The 15,020-nt window shown below is 49.3% G+C and overlaps 1 protein-coding gene and 1 long non-coding RNA gene across 2 annotated transcripts in view; one reads left to right on the top strand and one right to left on the bottom strand.

Moving 5' to 3' along the window:
• LOC129020341 (uncharacterized) overlaps nt 1-1,500 on the top strand; it is a 29,676-nt gene extending 28,176 nt beyond the window's left edge. Inside the window, exons 4-5 of the long non-coding RNA XR_008495800.2 lie at nt 123-177; nt 465-1,500. This is a non-coding gene — a long non-coding RNA (uncharacterized LOC129020341). The remainder of the gene's footprint in view (nt 1-122; nt 178-464) is intronic.
• SIGLEC7 (sialic acid binding Ig like lectin 7) lies at nt 887-12,066 on the bottom strand. Its single transcript, XM_054464523.2, has 7 exons — nt 11,561-12,066; nt 9,691-9,969; nt 9,418-9,465; nt 8,256-8,522; nt 7,531-7,627; nt 7,064-7,160; nt 887-1,350 (listed from the first exon to the last, which is right to left on the bottom strand). Exons 1-7 carry the CDS (start codon nt 11,997-11,999, stop codon nt 1,168-1,170), a joined length of 1,410 nt encoding a protein of 469 aa, XP_054320498.1. The 5' UTR covers nt 12,000-12,066; the 3' UTR covers nt 887-1,167.
• Between the last annotated feature and the right edge of the window lie 2,954 nt (nt 12,067-15,020).

The raw sequence follows: 15,020 nt of genomic DNA, 5'->3' as shown, positions 1-15,020 counted from the left end.
ATGAGGAGGGCTTGGGCTTGGCTTTGGTGGGAAGTTGGGCCCCTTCACCTCTCTCTACCCAGGACTCTCCCGTGTTTCTTATGGACCTGAGATGTGACTTCTTCCCTGATTTCTCCCCATAGGGCAAATCAGGTTCCATGTCCTCAGACCCGAGGACAAGACCAGAGGGGCAAGCAGGTGAGAAGAAGGTTATGGAGAAGGGCTGGGGTCTCCATAGGGCCTGTGAGGCTGGAAAGGGTCCAGGGTCTCTCTGGAGGGGACCAGCAAGAGAGGGACCCAGCCAAGTCACACCAAGGTCCGGAGATGGGGGCTCCTGGGGGAAGTCTGCAGACCCAACCAGGGCCCTGGGGATGAAATCATGGGCAGCACGGCCATTGGAGGCTCTATCTGCTGATCAGAGCTAGGCAGGCTGGGGCAGGCCATGCGCAGAGCTGGACTGTAATTTCAGGCGTCTCCTTTCTCAGCTCCGGCGTGTCCAGGTTCTCAGATTCCTTCACCAGAGGCCATGGAGTCAACAGAGATGCTGCAAACTTACGGCTAAGGGGTGCCCAATCAGTGGTTGCTTCACTCAGTGCCGGATGAGAGAAGAGACCTCAGAATCAGGCAAGGATTAAATTCCAGTCCTGCCCTGACTACCTGAGCGACCTGAACGCAGCCCCAGTGAGGTTCCCGCACCTCGATGCACCGTGAAACCATCAAGTCAGCATGATTAGCACATCTGTCAGCTCAAATATTTATCTTTTTTTTTTTTTTTGGTGACAACATTTAAACTCCTCTCTTTTAGCTATTTTGAATTATTCAATACATTACTCTGTCATTTGAAACAACACAGATGAACTTAGAGGATGTTATGTTGAGTGAAATAAGCCAGGCACAGAGAGACAAACACGTTACAATCTCACTATATTTGGAATCTGAAGTAGTCATCCTCAGAGAAGTAGAGAGGAGAATAATGGGTACCAGAGGCCGGGGCAGGGAGTGTGGACCGATCGGATGGGGAAAGGGAGAGTTTGGTCATCAGGCACGCATTTTCAGTTAGACAAGAGGAATAAGTTCTGATGTCCTGTTGCACAGCATTGAGGGCTGCTAATTCTACTGGAATCAGCCTCGGACTCCTTTGCTGGAGGGGTCGTGAACCCTCAAACAAGCCCGAGCCTCTGCATTTTCTTACTTGGGGATCTTGATCTCTGAGTACTCATTGTTGGTGGCCTCTTGTCTCGATAGGTCCTGAGGCTCCCCCTTATGAAAGCTGAGGGATGCATACTGGATCTCTCTTTCCTCCCCTGAGGAGGGGGCAGCCAGGCCAAGGTGTCGGGGGTTATCGTCTGCCCAGGACTCAATCAGGGTACCCTGAATGGAGAGAGAGAAGGGAGTCAGAGCAGAGCAGTGGAAATAGGATCAGGCAGGGAGAGTCACAAGTTGTTTGATTGGTTGGTTGGTTTGGATATATTGCTCTGTATAGAATTAAACTTCATGAGTTCCTGCCTCTATCCCACATGCATTTTATAGAAATCTCCTTCATTTATACTTTCCTGCAATATTTAACACTTATTGAGCACCTCATTTGGTGTTTATTAATCTTATTAACTTTCCACAACAACTCCATGAAGAAAGTAGCATACCCAAACTCCCTGTTATGCCGGGACCCAATCCAGTCCCTTCCTTCTGACCCCAAAGCCTGGAGTCCTGCTGAGGCCCTCTGTGTGTGAGGCCCTGAGCTGGGTGCTGGATGGACTGTGGTGGACACAGCAGGTGTTGGCCCTGACCTCCTGAAGCTCACTTTTTATTGAGGGAAGTTGGCAAAAATGACTGTCAAACAAATGAATATCTATGTGTGAATTATAAGATGGGCAGGAAGAGGGTAAGTGAGAGAGAATTACAGGGTCTTGATTTGGATGGGGCACCTACTCTTAGGAAGCTCACAGTTTGGTGGTGTGGGGAGGACAAGTCAGTCAAAGAAATTATATCCCTCTGATAAGAAGTATAACCGCTCCCCAAAATGTCCATACCCTAATCCCCTGAAAGCTGTGAATCTGTTACCTTACATTGCTAAAGGGACTTTACAGATGGAGCTAGGTTAAGGATATTGAGATGGGGAGGTTATCCTGGATTATTTGGGTGGGCCCAGTGGAATCATAGGAGTCCTTACAAGTGAAAGGAGGAGGGCATAGAGAGATTGGAAGATGCCAGGCTACTTGCCTTGCAGACAGAGGAAGGGACTTGAGCCAAGGAATGCAGGTGCCTCTAGAAGCCAGAAAGGGTGAGAAATTGCATCCTGCCCTGGAGCCTCCAGAAGGAACCAGCCCTGCCTGCCAATGCCTTGATTTTAGCCCAGTGACACCCATTTTGGGGTCGTGACCTTCAGAACTTTAATCCATGTGTGTTGTTGGAAGCCAGGAAATGCGTGGTAATTTGTCACAGCAGCCACAGGAAACTAATACAGACTCACAGGGTGGAGAGTGACAGAGGCTGCCTGGGAGGCTCCTCCTTCATTGCAGCCCCTCCCTGCTGCTCCCCTGCACAGAAGATGCTCCATGGAACTGTCAATGATTTTGCTTGCCAGATTCTCTCTTGATTACTCAAATTAATATTCACACACATACCACATCTAAGCACTGCTACTATCAAGGTCACTGTGACTACCTCTTGGCTGAGTCTAAATGTCCACCTTGCAGTCTTCTCCTTCCTGGACTTTTCAGCAGCAGAGGACCCAGCTGCTCACCTTCCCTACACAGAAGGCCTTCTTGACTCAACTGTAGGACATCATGCTTTTCTGGGTCCACCTCACCTTCTTGGCAACCTCTTTGCCAATTGCTTCAGGTCTCCCTGATCTTAAATATCAGAGCAGCCCCGGGTTCTTTTCTTCTTTACCTTTGCCTTGTGATCTCATCCACTGTGTTGGCTTCATGCCATCAATAGGCTGATGACTCCCAAATCTATACCCCCAGCCCACTCCTCTCTCCTGACTATAGTCTTTGATCCAGTGGTATAATTCAAACCCCCGCGTTCTTGTCCAAAGACACACAAAACTCAACCTATTCAATGAACTCCTTTTCTTTCCCAAATCAATTTCTTCTGCAATCTTCTCAGCCTCAATGACTGGCACCTCCATTCTTCCCACTGCTCAGGGCAAAAATCTGGAAGTAATTCTTGCTCTCTTTCTGTGGCTCCCATTCTAATTCCAATTCATTAACAAATCCCAGTAGGTTCCACTGCAGAATTCATCTGGGAGACAGTCATGTCTACCACTGCTGCTATCTTGGTTCCAGCCAACACCACCTTCTGCCTGGGATGTTCACCAGCCTCCTCTCTACCTCCTATGCTCTGCCCTTCCCCTGCCACACACACGGTCTCTTCTGCACACAGTGGCCAGAGGAATCCCATGAAAATGAAAGTTGATCATGTTCTTCTGGTCTATGGCTATACCACCCTGAATGCGCCCAATCGTCTGATCATGTCCTTCTGCTCAAAACTCTCCAAATGCTCACAGTAGCCTCTGCAGTCAGACACGATTCACACATAGGCTCAACTCCTCCAAAGTCATTTCCTGCTCTCGGTCCTGCCTCCCTCTGTCTAATCACACAGATGTCCCATGGCTCCTCTCCTCTCCTCTTCCTGTGCCTGAGCCTCGCTTTGCTCCTCTCTCTGCCTGGAAGGCTCTTCAATCACACAATAAATGTCAGATCTGAGCCTCCTTCTGTTCCTACTGAAACTATTCCCAAATACGGAGGAAGATTGACTCTTCCCTAACTCATTCTATGAGGCCAGTATCATCCTGATACCAAAATCTGGCAAAGACACAACAAAAGAAGAAAACTTCGGGCCAATATCCTTGATGAACATTGATGCAAAAATCCTCAACAAAATACTTGCAAACTGAATCCATCAGCACATCAAAAGGCTAATCCACCATGATCAAGTCGGCTTCATGTTGGTTCAACATACACAAATCAATAAATGTGATTCACCACACAAACAGAACTAAAGACAAAAACACATGATTATCTCAATAGATGCAGAAAAGGCTTTTGATAAAATTCAACATCGCTTCATGTTAAAAACTCTCAGTAAACTAGGTATTGAAGGAACATATCTCAAAATAATAAGAGCTATCTATGGCGAACCCACAGCCAACATCATATTGAATATGGAAAAGCTGAAAGCATTCCCCTTGAAAGCCAGCACAAGACAAGGATGCCCTCTCTCACCACTCCTATTTAACATAGTATTGGAAATTCTGGCCACAGCAATCAGGCAAGAGAAAGAAATAAAGAGCATCCAAATAGGAAGAGAGGAATTTAAACTATCCTTCTTTGCAGATGCATGATTCTATATTTAGAAAACCTCGTAGTCCCAGCCCAAAAGCTTCTTAAATTATAAATAACTTCAGCAAAGTTTCAGGATACAAAATCAATATAGAAAAATCACTAGTATTTCTATACATCAGGAACTACCAAGCCAAGAGTCACATTAGGAACACAATCCCATTCACAATTGCCACAAAAAGAATAAAATTTTTAGAAATACAGCTAACCAGGGAGGTGAAACAACTCTACAATGAGAATTACAAAACACTGCTCAAAGAAATCAAAGGTGACACAAATGGAAAAACATACTATGCTCATGGATAAGAAGAATCAAAATCATTAAAATGGCCATACTGCCCAAAGAAATTTATACATTCAATGCTATTTCTATCAAACTACCAATGAGATTCTTCACAGAACTAGAAAAAAACAATTTTAAAATTCATATGAAACCAAAAAAGTGCCCAAATAGCCAAGGCAATCCTATGCAAAAAGAAAAGCTGGAGGCATCACATTACCCAAATTTAAACTATATTACAAGGCTACAGTAACCAAAACAGCATGGTACTGGTACAAAAACAGACACATAGACCAATGGAACAGAATAGAGAACCCAGAAATAAAGCCACACACCTACAACAATTTGATCTTCAACAAAGCTGACAAAAACAAGCCATGGGGAAAGGACTGCTGATTCAATAAATGGTGCTGGGATAACTGTCTAGCTACATGCAGAAGATTGAGTGAGACTGCTTCCTTATACCACATATAAAAATCAACTCAAGATGGGTTAAAAACTTAAATGTAAAACCCAAAACTATAAAAACTCTGGAAGACAATGTAGGCAATACCATTCTGGACAAACAGGCAAAGATTTCATGACAAAGATGCCAAAGCAATCACTACAAAAGCAAAAATTAACACATGGGATCTAATTAAACTTAAGAGCTCCTACACAGCAAAAGAAACTATCAACAGAGTAAACAACCAGAATAGGAGAAAATACTTGCAAACTATGCATTAGGCAAAGGTCTAATATCCAGCATCTATAAGGAACTTAAACAAATTTACAAGAGAAAAACAACCCCATTAAAAAGTGAGCAAAGGACATGAACAGACATTTTTGGCCAACAGACATATGAGAAAAAGCTCATTATTGCTGATCACTGAGAAATGCAAATCAGAACCACAATGAAATACCATCTCACACCAGTCAGAATGGCTATTTTTAAAAAGTAAAAAAAATCACAGAGGCTGGCAAGGCTGCAGAGAAAATGGAACACTTATACTGTTGGCAGGAGTGTAAATTAGTTCAACCATTGTGGAAAGCAGTATGGTAATTTCCTAAAGAGCTAAAAGCAGAACTATCATTTGACATAGCAATCACATTACTGATTATATACTCAGAGTAATAAAAATCATTCTACCATAAAGACACATACAAGCAAATGTTCATTGTAGTGCTATTCACAATAGCAAATACATGAACTTAACCTAAATGCTCATCAATGACAGAATGGATAAAGAAAATATGGTACATATACACCATGGAATACTCTGCAGCCATAAAAAAGAATGAGATTATGTCTTTTGTGGGAACATGGATGGAGCTGGAGGCCATTATCCTTAGCAAACAAACACAGGAACAGAAAACCAAATACTGCACGTTCTCACTTATAAGTGAGAGCTAAATGATGAGAACTGATGAACACAAAGAAGAAAACAACAGACACTGGGGCCCACTTGAAGGTGGAGGGTGGGAGGAGAGAGAGGAACAGAAAAAAACAACTATGGGGTACTAGGCTTAGTACCTGGGTGACAAAATAATCTGTACCACAAACCCCTCTGACCAGAGTTTATGTATGTAACAAACCTGCACATGTACCCCCAAACCTAAAATAAGAGTTTTTTAAAAACTGTCACAATTACTGAGATTTTTGGCACCTTCTTAAATTTTGTATGCTAGGTCATCTCATCTCACGCTAATTCCAGCCCTACTAGGGAGGTAGATGTTTAAGAGACGAGAATGTGCAGGGCTGCAGTTATGAAGTTTGGGCTTTTTCTCTAGGTTAGGGCTTGTCAAACTAGAGCCCTTGGGACAAATTCTACCCACTGCTTGTTTTTATAAATAAAGTTTTATTGGCACACAGCCAGCTAATCATTTACACATGGTCTACAGCTGATTTCCTGCTACATCAGTAGAGTTGAGGAGCTGCAATGAGACTGTGTAGGCCAGAAAGCCAAAAATATTTCCTATCTGGCCTTTCCAGATAGTATTTTCTGGCTTCTGCTCTAGACAGTGTTGGGGGTGGGAACAGCTGTCCAGATGCAAAGAAACTGATCAGTGATGGCTTCTGAACGATTCCTCCCATCAGGGCAGGGGACACGAGGCAGGGAGGTAAGGAAGTCCAAGACAGAGATCCTCAGGCCTCAGCATTGAGAGGGTTTAGGGTTGGTGGGGGTGGGAGCAATGCTAGCCATTCTTAGGGAGGAAAAATGGACAAGATTTGGTGAATGTGGAGCTATAGAGAAGAAAGGGAGGACAGAGAGGAGATAACTCCTCCTCCATGGCCTGGCCCGAGAGAAAGTAGGTAGGAGGGACTGTCATGGGGAATCCTGCAGGAGAAGCTGGACAGCGGGAAGGAGGAGGAGGTGAGGAGATAATTTTGGCCATGATGAGCAGAGAAATCCTGGAGGCCATCCTGTGGGAGATGTCCAAGCTGGATGCTGGGTGTGGAGACGCCCATATCACTCACCTGAGAGGCTGAGCCCCTGACGGTGTTTGCATCCTCCATGCCTGTATCTCCCACGTCCGCTGCTGGCCTTGCCGATTTCTTCCTGCAGGACCTCACTCTGAGTGAAGAGATCAGAGAGCCTTTCAGTGTGGTCAGATCGCGGTGCAGTGGGCAGACCAACCCCTGCCCTGTATTTCCTATTGGGGCGCTGGAAGGATAACTGAGGTGGGAGGGGGGTGGTCCGGTCCCAGAGACCCCAATGTTGAAAACAGAGGCTCCTGCCTCCTGGATGGTGGAGCCCAAGGTTCACCACAGATGTGGAGCCCCACAGACAAGGGCGCTCTGGAAATTCTTGCCGTGTACCCGTGAGCTCATTCTTGCCCCAAGCTCTTGACCCATGCAGGCCCTTCCAGCTCTGGCTTCAGGGATCCTGATCCCAGGCCACCCTCCCCCAGGACTCTCCCTCCCTCCCTGGGGTCAGTGCTCACACAATGAAGATGACGCAGAAAGAGAGGAAGACCAGGGCTGTGGCTCCAGCTCCCCCGACCGCCCCCAGCATCACTCCTGATACAGGCCTCATTTTGCCTGAGGATGGATTGGAATTGTTTTGGGGATCCCACTCCGAGAACTGGGTCTCTTCTCCTCCCACTTCCTGTAGGGCCCCCTCTTGGGTACCCTAATCCCCTTTCCCAGAAATAAAGGGCAAGAATGGGAGGGAGGAGGAAGGGACAACTCCTGAGGCCACTGAGGCATGAGAGTGGTAAGCGCAGCCTGCCTGTATTTGAAATTTTGATTTGTATTCACTGTCAAATTATTTCGCAATAATTTTTAGTTTTTAATAAAGATAATCACATCCAATATTATTTCACTTGCTTGCTGAGTTGTTTTATTTTTTGTTTTTTAGTCGTGTGCCCAGAAGTGAGTGCCTTGCTTGTGTCACCCTAGTCCAGGCACTGGAAAGCAAGGCACTTGTCTCCCCATACACACTTGTCCAGGCCCCAGCTCCTCCCCTCCAAGACCCACTCCTCCCCTCTTCCTGCCTTACACACCTTTCCTGGCAGGAAGAGGACAGCAGTGCCCTGGGTTGCAGGGAAGTTCCAGGCCTCACAGCTGAGCACAGACCAGAGCGGAGCTCCCCCTTGAAGCTCAGGGGGAGTGGGTGGCCCATGAGGGTGGGGCAGGTGTGTTTTCCTGCAGCCCCTCCCTTACCCACCTGTGTACTCGTGTTGCAGGGAGAGGTTCAGGGAAACGTGCTGGGAGCCCAGAGAGTTCTGAGCTCGACAGATGCATTCCCCTTCATCCCCCAGGTGCACTCGCAGCTCCAGTACCAGAGGGTTTGAGGGCTGTGAGGGGTACAGGGTCAGGCTCCTCCAGGTCCAGCTCAGCCTGGCAGGGGGATTGCTGTCAACAGCACAGACCAAGCGCAGAGACTGGCCCTCTAGGACTGAAAGAGATGAGCTGTTCCCCAGAGCTGTGGATGCTGTAGAGAAAAAGTTGAAGGGTCAAAAAGACAAAGTGATTGAAACAGGGAGGAAGAATACAGAATGAGACTGGGGAATGGAACAGACAGTGACGTAGGCTGGTGTAGGGACATACTTATGTTCACCGCTCACTGTTGGGGATGTAAACTTGCCCACCTTTAATTGAGAACAACTTCACCATATCTTTCAAAATCAGAAAGAACATATGACACTGGTAAATTTTGCTTTTAGGAATTTATCCTATACACTTAGATATTCCTTGTGGGAGTAGATACAACATTATTCCTTGCAGTGTTCGTGCCGTAGGGTAAAATTAGTGCCATGATCTTCCATTAGGAGATGCCACAAAATCAGAGACTATTCAGACAGTGGAATCACACACATCCCTAGAAAAGGGTGCAAACAGTCTCACTACTGACATCAAACCACCTCTGAGATCCTCCAGGTGCACAAACCAGGGCTCAGGGCAGCCTGGACAGACCCTGGCTGATTCTGGGGACACATTTTGCTGTGAATTTTAAATTTTTGTCCATGTGATTATGGCATGTATCCAAAAGAACCTAGCTCAAAACTATTGGGTAAAATAAAAAGACGAGGTAGGTGGTGTATTCAGGAGATGGAAGATAAGAGGCCCAAAGCCTGCTCCTGCTATGTGTATTTCCCCCTGTCCTTGCTGCAGGGCTGAGGAGGGTGTGTGTGCAGGAGCCTGAGGGGAGTGGGGGGAAGAGGACAGGTGCTCAGGTGGCCACAGAGGCTAAGGATGGGGAGGGGGCCTGGGTTCAACTACAAGGGAGTTTCACATCACCAGGGTGAGTCCAGGATGAGGAGGGACCTGGCCCTGCCCTGAGCTGAAGGCCCTGCTCCCCCAGCCCCAGGGAGGGGGCTCCATCCTACCTGTGCCTTCTCCTTGGAAGACAGTCACAGTCAAGTTCTGAGGAGGGTCTGGGACAGAAAGACATGGAGACCCACATCACTGTGAGGGCTGGGGACACTGGCCCTGTCTCCCCAGGAGCTGCATAAATGGAAGGCGGAGCCAGTGTCCTCCTGATCCCACAACCAGCCCAGATTCTGGGACCCAGCACCCAGTGTTGAGCCCTGACCCCATCCTCTGCCCTCAGGGACGTCCTCCCATCATCAGGGACCAGGGTGTCCTGGCTCAGCACTCACAGAACACATTGAGTTGGATGGTCCTGTTCGTGGTCACGCCGGCCCCAGGCAAGGTCACCTGACAGGTGAGGCTGGTGCCGTGGTCCTGGGGCTGTGGGATGAGGGTGAGCACTGAGGAGCGGGTGGTGGAGGGGTGCAGGGGGGACACAGAAGTCCCCATCCAGGAGATCATAGGGGGTGTCCCCTGCTCACAGGCCCAGGGCACAGAGCAGGTCAGATTCTGGAAGCAGCCAGACTCCAGGGTACCAGGGATGAGGATGTTGGGCCTGTGGGTCAAGGCTGGTGAAGAGAGGGGGACTCAGGATCAGGACAGAAGATCCATGGTACAGCCCTGGGGGAAGCTCAGGCTCTGGTTCAGCTCCTTCCCTGAGCCCAACTCGCTTCACCCTCAGCCCTCTCCCAGGGCAGGGGCCCCATCCCAGCCTTTCGCTGCCACCCCCATGACCTTTCCCTGTGGTGTCTCCTGGAGCCCGTGCCTTATCTGTCACATTCACAGAGAGCTGCTTCATTTTGTAATTCCATCTTATCCATCCTCTCTCCACCTGGAAGTAGTAGTTCCCCAAATCCCCCTTCCTGGCATCTCTGATGCTCAGGGAGCAGTTGTTGGTCTTCAGGTCCCCAAGGAGATGGAATCGGCCCCGTGTCTCCTCCACTTTTCCATTTGGGATGTTTGTGGCCACTGGATTATTCCATTGTATATTGATCCCTTTCTTGAACCAGCATCCATGGACAGGGCTAGAGTCAGTCCAGTTGTAATAGGGTTAAAGGACACTGCAGGGCACAGAGACACACAAGCCCTCCTGCACCGTCACTGACTCTGGCACCTCCAGCCTGTATCTTGACGGTGGGGCCTGGGACGCTGTGGGGAAATGAGGCTCAGCCCAGCCCCCACTTTCCCTCTCTTCATTTGCCCACAAAAGAGGCAGCAGCATCTCTGAGACAGAGGGTTCCTGGGCTCCCTGTGTGAGCAGAGAAGGGGGAGGGAGAGGAGGGGCAGGGCTGTGGGACCCACAGGGGGCTGGAGAGGAGCTGGAGACCTCAACCCAGCACAGAAGAGAAACTGCAAGCCCACACGCTATAGGAACTGGTTCCCTCTGCACAGAGTGAAGGAAACTCTGAAGCTCAGAGACCCTAGAGACCCACCCAGGGAGGAGCAGAGACCGTGTCCCCCCTCCTACCTCCAGGCTTCCCTGGAGCACCAGGGCCTGCACCAGACACGTGGGTCCTGCCCTCCATGCCTCTGGACCATCGTGGAGGTCCCTCCTGTCTTTTGAGCATCTAAATGTGGGTCTCTGAGGACCTTGGGGCATGAGAGATGGAGGGGCCGTGTGCTGAGTCTCCCTGTCCAGGCTCAGGTGCCTTTGCTGCCCTTGGTTTGCACCAGGAAGTGGTTCCTCCCTGGCCTGGCCTGAGAGAGTCATGGGGTTGTGTAGACCTAAGGCTCTCAACTGGGGAGGACTTAACCCCCCAGAACGTTTGACAATGTGTGGAGATAATTGTTATTGTCTCACTGCATGGGTGGAGCGGGTGCTTCTGGCATCTGGTGGGGAGAGGCCTGGGATGCTGCTAAACCCCTGTCATGCCCAGCACAGGCCCCAAAACAAGGAATCATAAGGCCCCACATGCCACAATGCCAGCGTCAGAGCAGGATGAGGATGTCAGGCCTGTGGGTCAGGGCTGGTGAGGGGAGGGGCTTGCAGGATCAGGAGGGGCATCCGAGGTGCGGTCCTGGAGAAGCTCAGGCTCTGGTCCAGCTCCTCCCCTGAGTCCATCACCCCCGGCCCCCTCCCAGGACATGTGTCCCGTCTCAGCCGTGCCCTAAAGCCCTCATCACATTTGCCTTTGGCCTCTCTTGGAGCTCGTGCCTTACCTGTCACATTCACAGAGAGCCGGTCATATTTATAATTCCATTTTATATTTCCTCTCTCCATACGAAAGAAGTATCTCCCTGCATCACTCATTCTGGCATCTCTGATGCTCAGGGTGCAATTCTTGGTCTGTGGGTCCCCAAGGAGGTGGAATCGGTCCCGAGTTTCCTCCCGCACTGCCTGAGCTGGGTTGTTTGTGGCCACTGGAGCCTTCCAGCTTATATCATCCCCTGCCCGGAACCAGTAGCCATGAACTGGGTCAGAGTCAGTCTGGCTGTCCACTGGGTAGGAGAAGGAGCACTGCACATGGACACACAGGCCCTCTTGCACCGTCACAGAACTCTGCATCATCAGCGAGTAATCCTTCCGGTTATTCTTCTGTCCTTCCACCCTCTCCCTCCCCCAGAGCAGGGGCAGAAACAGCAGCAGCAGCAGCAGCATATCTGGGGTTGGAGGTGCCAGGGCCGCCAGAGAACGTCTGCTCCTCAGGGTTCTTCTCTCAGGAACTAAGGGCTCAAGACTTAGAAGAGGCCCCACAGGAAGTCAGTGGTGAGGTCAAAACAGTGACCTCCTTAGAAGAGGAACTTCACACACAGACACTGTCAGGGCTGGGTCAGCCCTGGGAGATCCACCATCCACCACCCTACGTTCACTCCTGGGTCCTTGAGGCCAGAGCGGGAGACAGAATCACCCAGATTACCACCCCATTGCAGGGCCCACCCCACCTCCTGCCTCCCTCTCAATGCCTTTCCCTTTAGGTGATATTTTCTGCAGGGTGAAAATAAGTCCCATCTGCCCAGACCCCTGAGTCACAGGCTGTGGATGTCTGCGTAGCTCAGAAGTGGGACTCGGGGCCATGAGAGACAGGGGTGCAGGTGGGGTGAACAGGCAGCCTCTCATCCCTCCCTCAGCAGCCACGAGGTGGGCACCCCCTTTCTGCACAATGAGGTCAACACCGCAGAGCCGGACACTGTCCCCAAGGAGTCACTGTGCAGTGGGGAGACACTGAGGCTCCTGACGTTTGAGCTCCCCACAGCAGGAGCTTCAGTGGGGGGCACAGGCAGGATGGGGTCACCCTCCCCTAGGTCGGGGGTTCAGTCTCAGGAGGACCAAGCAGACGGACATGGGGCTGTGGAGGTGAGGATTCCGCCTGTTGATACACGCCAAGGACATGGAGGGGAGCCCAGCCTGCAGGAGGCCGGGGAAGCTGAGGCTGTGATTGTTGTATTGTGGGGCTTGGAAGACGGGAAAGTCATAAGGGAAAGGATTAATATGAAAAGAGCAGACACTTCTCCCATTCTGACAGCTCTCTGAGCACAAGGACATTTCCCTTCACCACCGCTATCTCATGAGGCCTGGTTACTGCAGAGTGTGAGGGGTCTGCCGGCCCCGGGGCTTTGCTCCTGCGGGAACTGCTCCTAGGGGTTCAGGTGAACAGGAGACATGGAGCACAGACATCAGCCCCGGGGCATCCACCCTCAGTGATGGGCGGGATTTTCTGAGAGAAGAAACGCGCACCTGACTTCAACAGAAGATTATTTTAAACTGTGTGACTGGGCTGGGAGGAAGTGGGAAAAATCCTGCAAGCTGCAGCCCCCTTAGATCCAGGCCAGCTTTTCTTGAAATAGTTTTTTTGCGGGGGGAAATACAAGACATGTACATAAAAGTGTCCCCTAAAAAGCAATTCAGTGATTCATACAAAATAAGCACCCTTCAAGAACTAGAACATCACAAAAGAATTGTCAAGTCTCTCCCTTGAAATGAAGAAAGAGATTTTATTCATTCATTCACCCTTACATTCCCCTTTCCTATTGGCCATGCTCCTGCTCCCTCCTGAAGGAGCCCCTAGCCTCACTTTAATAATAGTCTTCCTGCTGTTCTATGTAGTTTTATCATCGCCACATGCTGCCTTGAAAATTCTAACTTCGCATAGGTGTTCCTGAAGACGTTGTATACATAGAAAATCCCAGTCTGTTTTCCTCCATACAACTGCATTGATCTGCTCAGCCCACATTGTCCCCTAATTGTCCATAACCTAGAGTAGATCATTTGGCTGTGACGATTCAGAGAGGAAGATGCTGGGTTTGGGCATCCATAGCCACTCCCCGCCCTCACCTCCAATCCCTGCATTTGCAGCTAGTGTCTCATCCTGCAGACCAATCTGCCTCCTGGGCTCCCCCTCCTTGCCCAGTCACTCTTTCCCCAAAAGGACATTTGCAGCATCTCAGTGGGCAGAAGTGTTACTGGATGGTGCCATGCAGTTCCAGGTTCTTGGTGTCTTAAACAAAGAACTGGATGAGACACATACAGACAGCAAAGCAAGCAGCAGCAGTTTATTAAGCACAGTATCACACTCTTGGAGAGGGAGAGCGAATTGATCTCTATGAGGTGAGATCAGCATTACTTTGGGTCTTTTTATGTTTGTTTGTTTGTTTTTCTTCGCTTCTCAAGGCTGCTAAATCTCTAGCCAGTGTCTGCCTTTTTTTGGGGGGAAGGGGTGGCGGTGAGGTGGGGACAGAGTCTCACTCTGTCACCCAAGCTTGAATGCAGTGGCACGATCTTGGCTCACTGCAACCCCAACCTTCTGGGTTCAAGCGATTCTTCTGCCTCAGCCTCCCTAGTAGCTGGGACTACAGGTGCCCGCCACTACGCCTGGCTAATTTTTGTATTTTTAGTAGAGATGGGGTTTCACCAGGTTGGCCAGGCTGGTCCCGAATTCCTGACCTCAAATGATCTGCCCACTTGGCCTCCCAAAGTGCTGGGATTACAGGCATAAGCTACTGCGCCTGGCCAGTGTCTGCCTTTTTGATGGTTAGGTGTGTTGCTTAGTTACTTTGACCCATCCCATAATTTTAAGTACGTGGATAATATGCAGTCTATATGCATGAACTTTAATGAGCTGATTATCATACACGGTCATGTTAAGGATACTTTTTCTCTCTAATGCACATGCATAGCTCTGAAGAACTGCCCCTTGCTGGTTTGGTCCAGATCCTGCTGGCCACGGGGGTCCTTGCTCACTTCTCTATCTTACTTTTTGTTTTGGCTGCTCAACTTTTGCCTCTTGCTTCTTGCTCACTCGTCCCCTCACCTTGCTTCTGCTCTCTGCTTTTACTTATTCTGCCCTTTATCCAACTTTTAATTCTCTTTGCTATGCTCCTGCCTCATTTGTCTATGCTCCTCCTGCCTCAGAAGGGCTAGACCGTGGCCCATCTCTTTCCCACAGTCCCCAGTTTGCAATTAAAATCACAAAAAAAAATGGGAAGGAGAGACTTAAGGAAGCCACAGAATCTGTGGAAAGGAGGAACTTGTGAACCACGTATGACCCAGGGGAGCTGACAAGCCCTCTACTCCCACTTCCACAGTTCGGAGGGGAAGACATCAAGGTCCACAGTGACAAGTGCTATGGTCTAAATATGTCACCTCAAAAGTCATTTGTTGAAATTTGAATCCCCATGTGAT

This window comes from Pongo pygmaeus, chromosome 20 (genome assembly GCF_028885625.2).
Source record: "Pongo pygmaeus isolate AG05252 chromosome 20, NHGRI_mPonPyg2-v2.0_pri, whole genome shotgun sequence".
Taxonomy (NCBI): domain Eukaryota; kingdom Metazoa; phylum Chordata; class Mammalia; order Primates; family Hominidae; genus Pongo; species Pongo pygmaeus.
This window is presented reverse-complemented; position numbering and strand designations above follow the sequence as displayed.

Bases quoted from the DNA above. Each gene is read 5' to 3' on its own strand.
- SIGLEC7 (XM_054464523.2), bottom strand. From the start codon at position 11,999: ATGCTGCTGCTGCTGCTGCTGTTTCTGCCCCTGCTCTGGGGGAGGGAG. The intron at 9,970-11,560 runs GTAAGGCACGAG...TCTCTTCACCAG, and splicing joins GCTCTCTGTGAATGTGACAG to CCTTGACCCACAGGCCCAAC. The intron at 9,466-9,690 runs GTGAGTGCTGAG...TTTCTGTCCCAG, and splicing joins CATCCAACTCAATGTGTTCT to ACCCTCCTCAGAACTTGACT.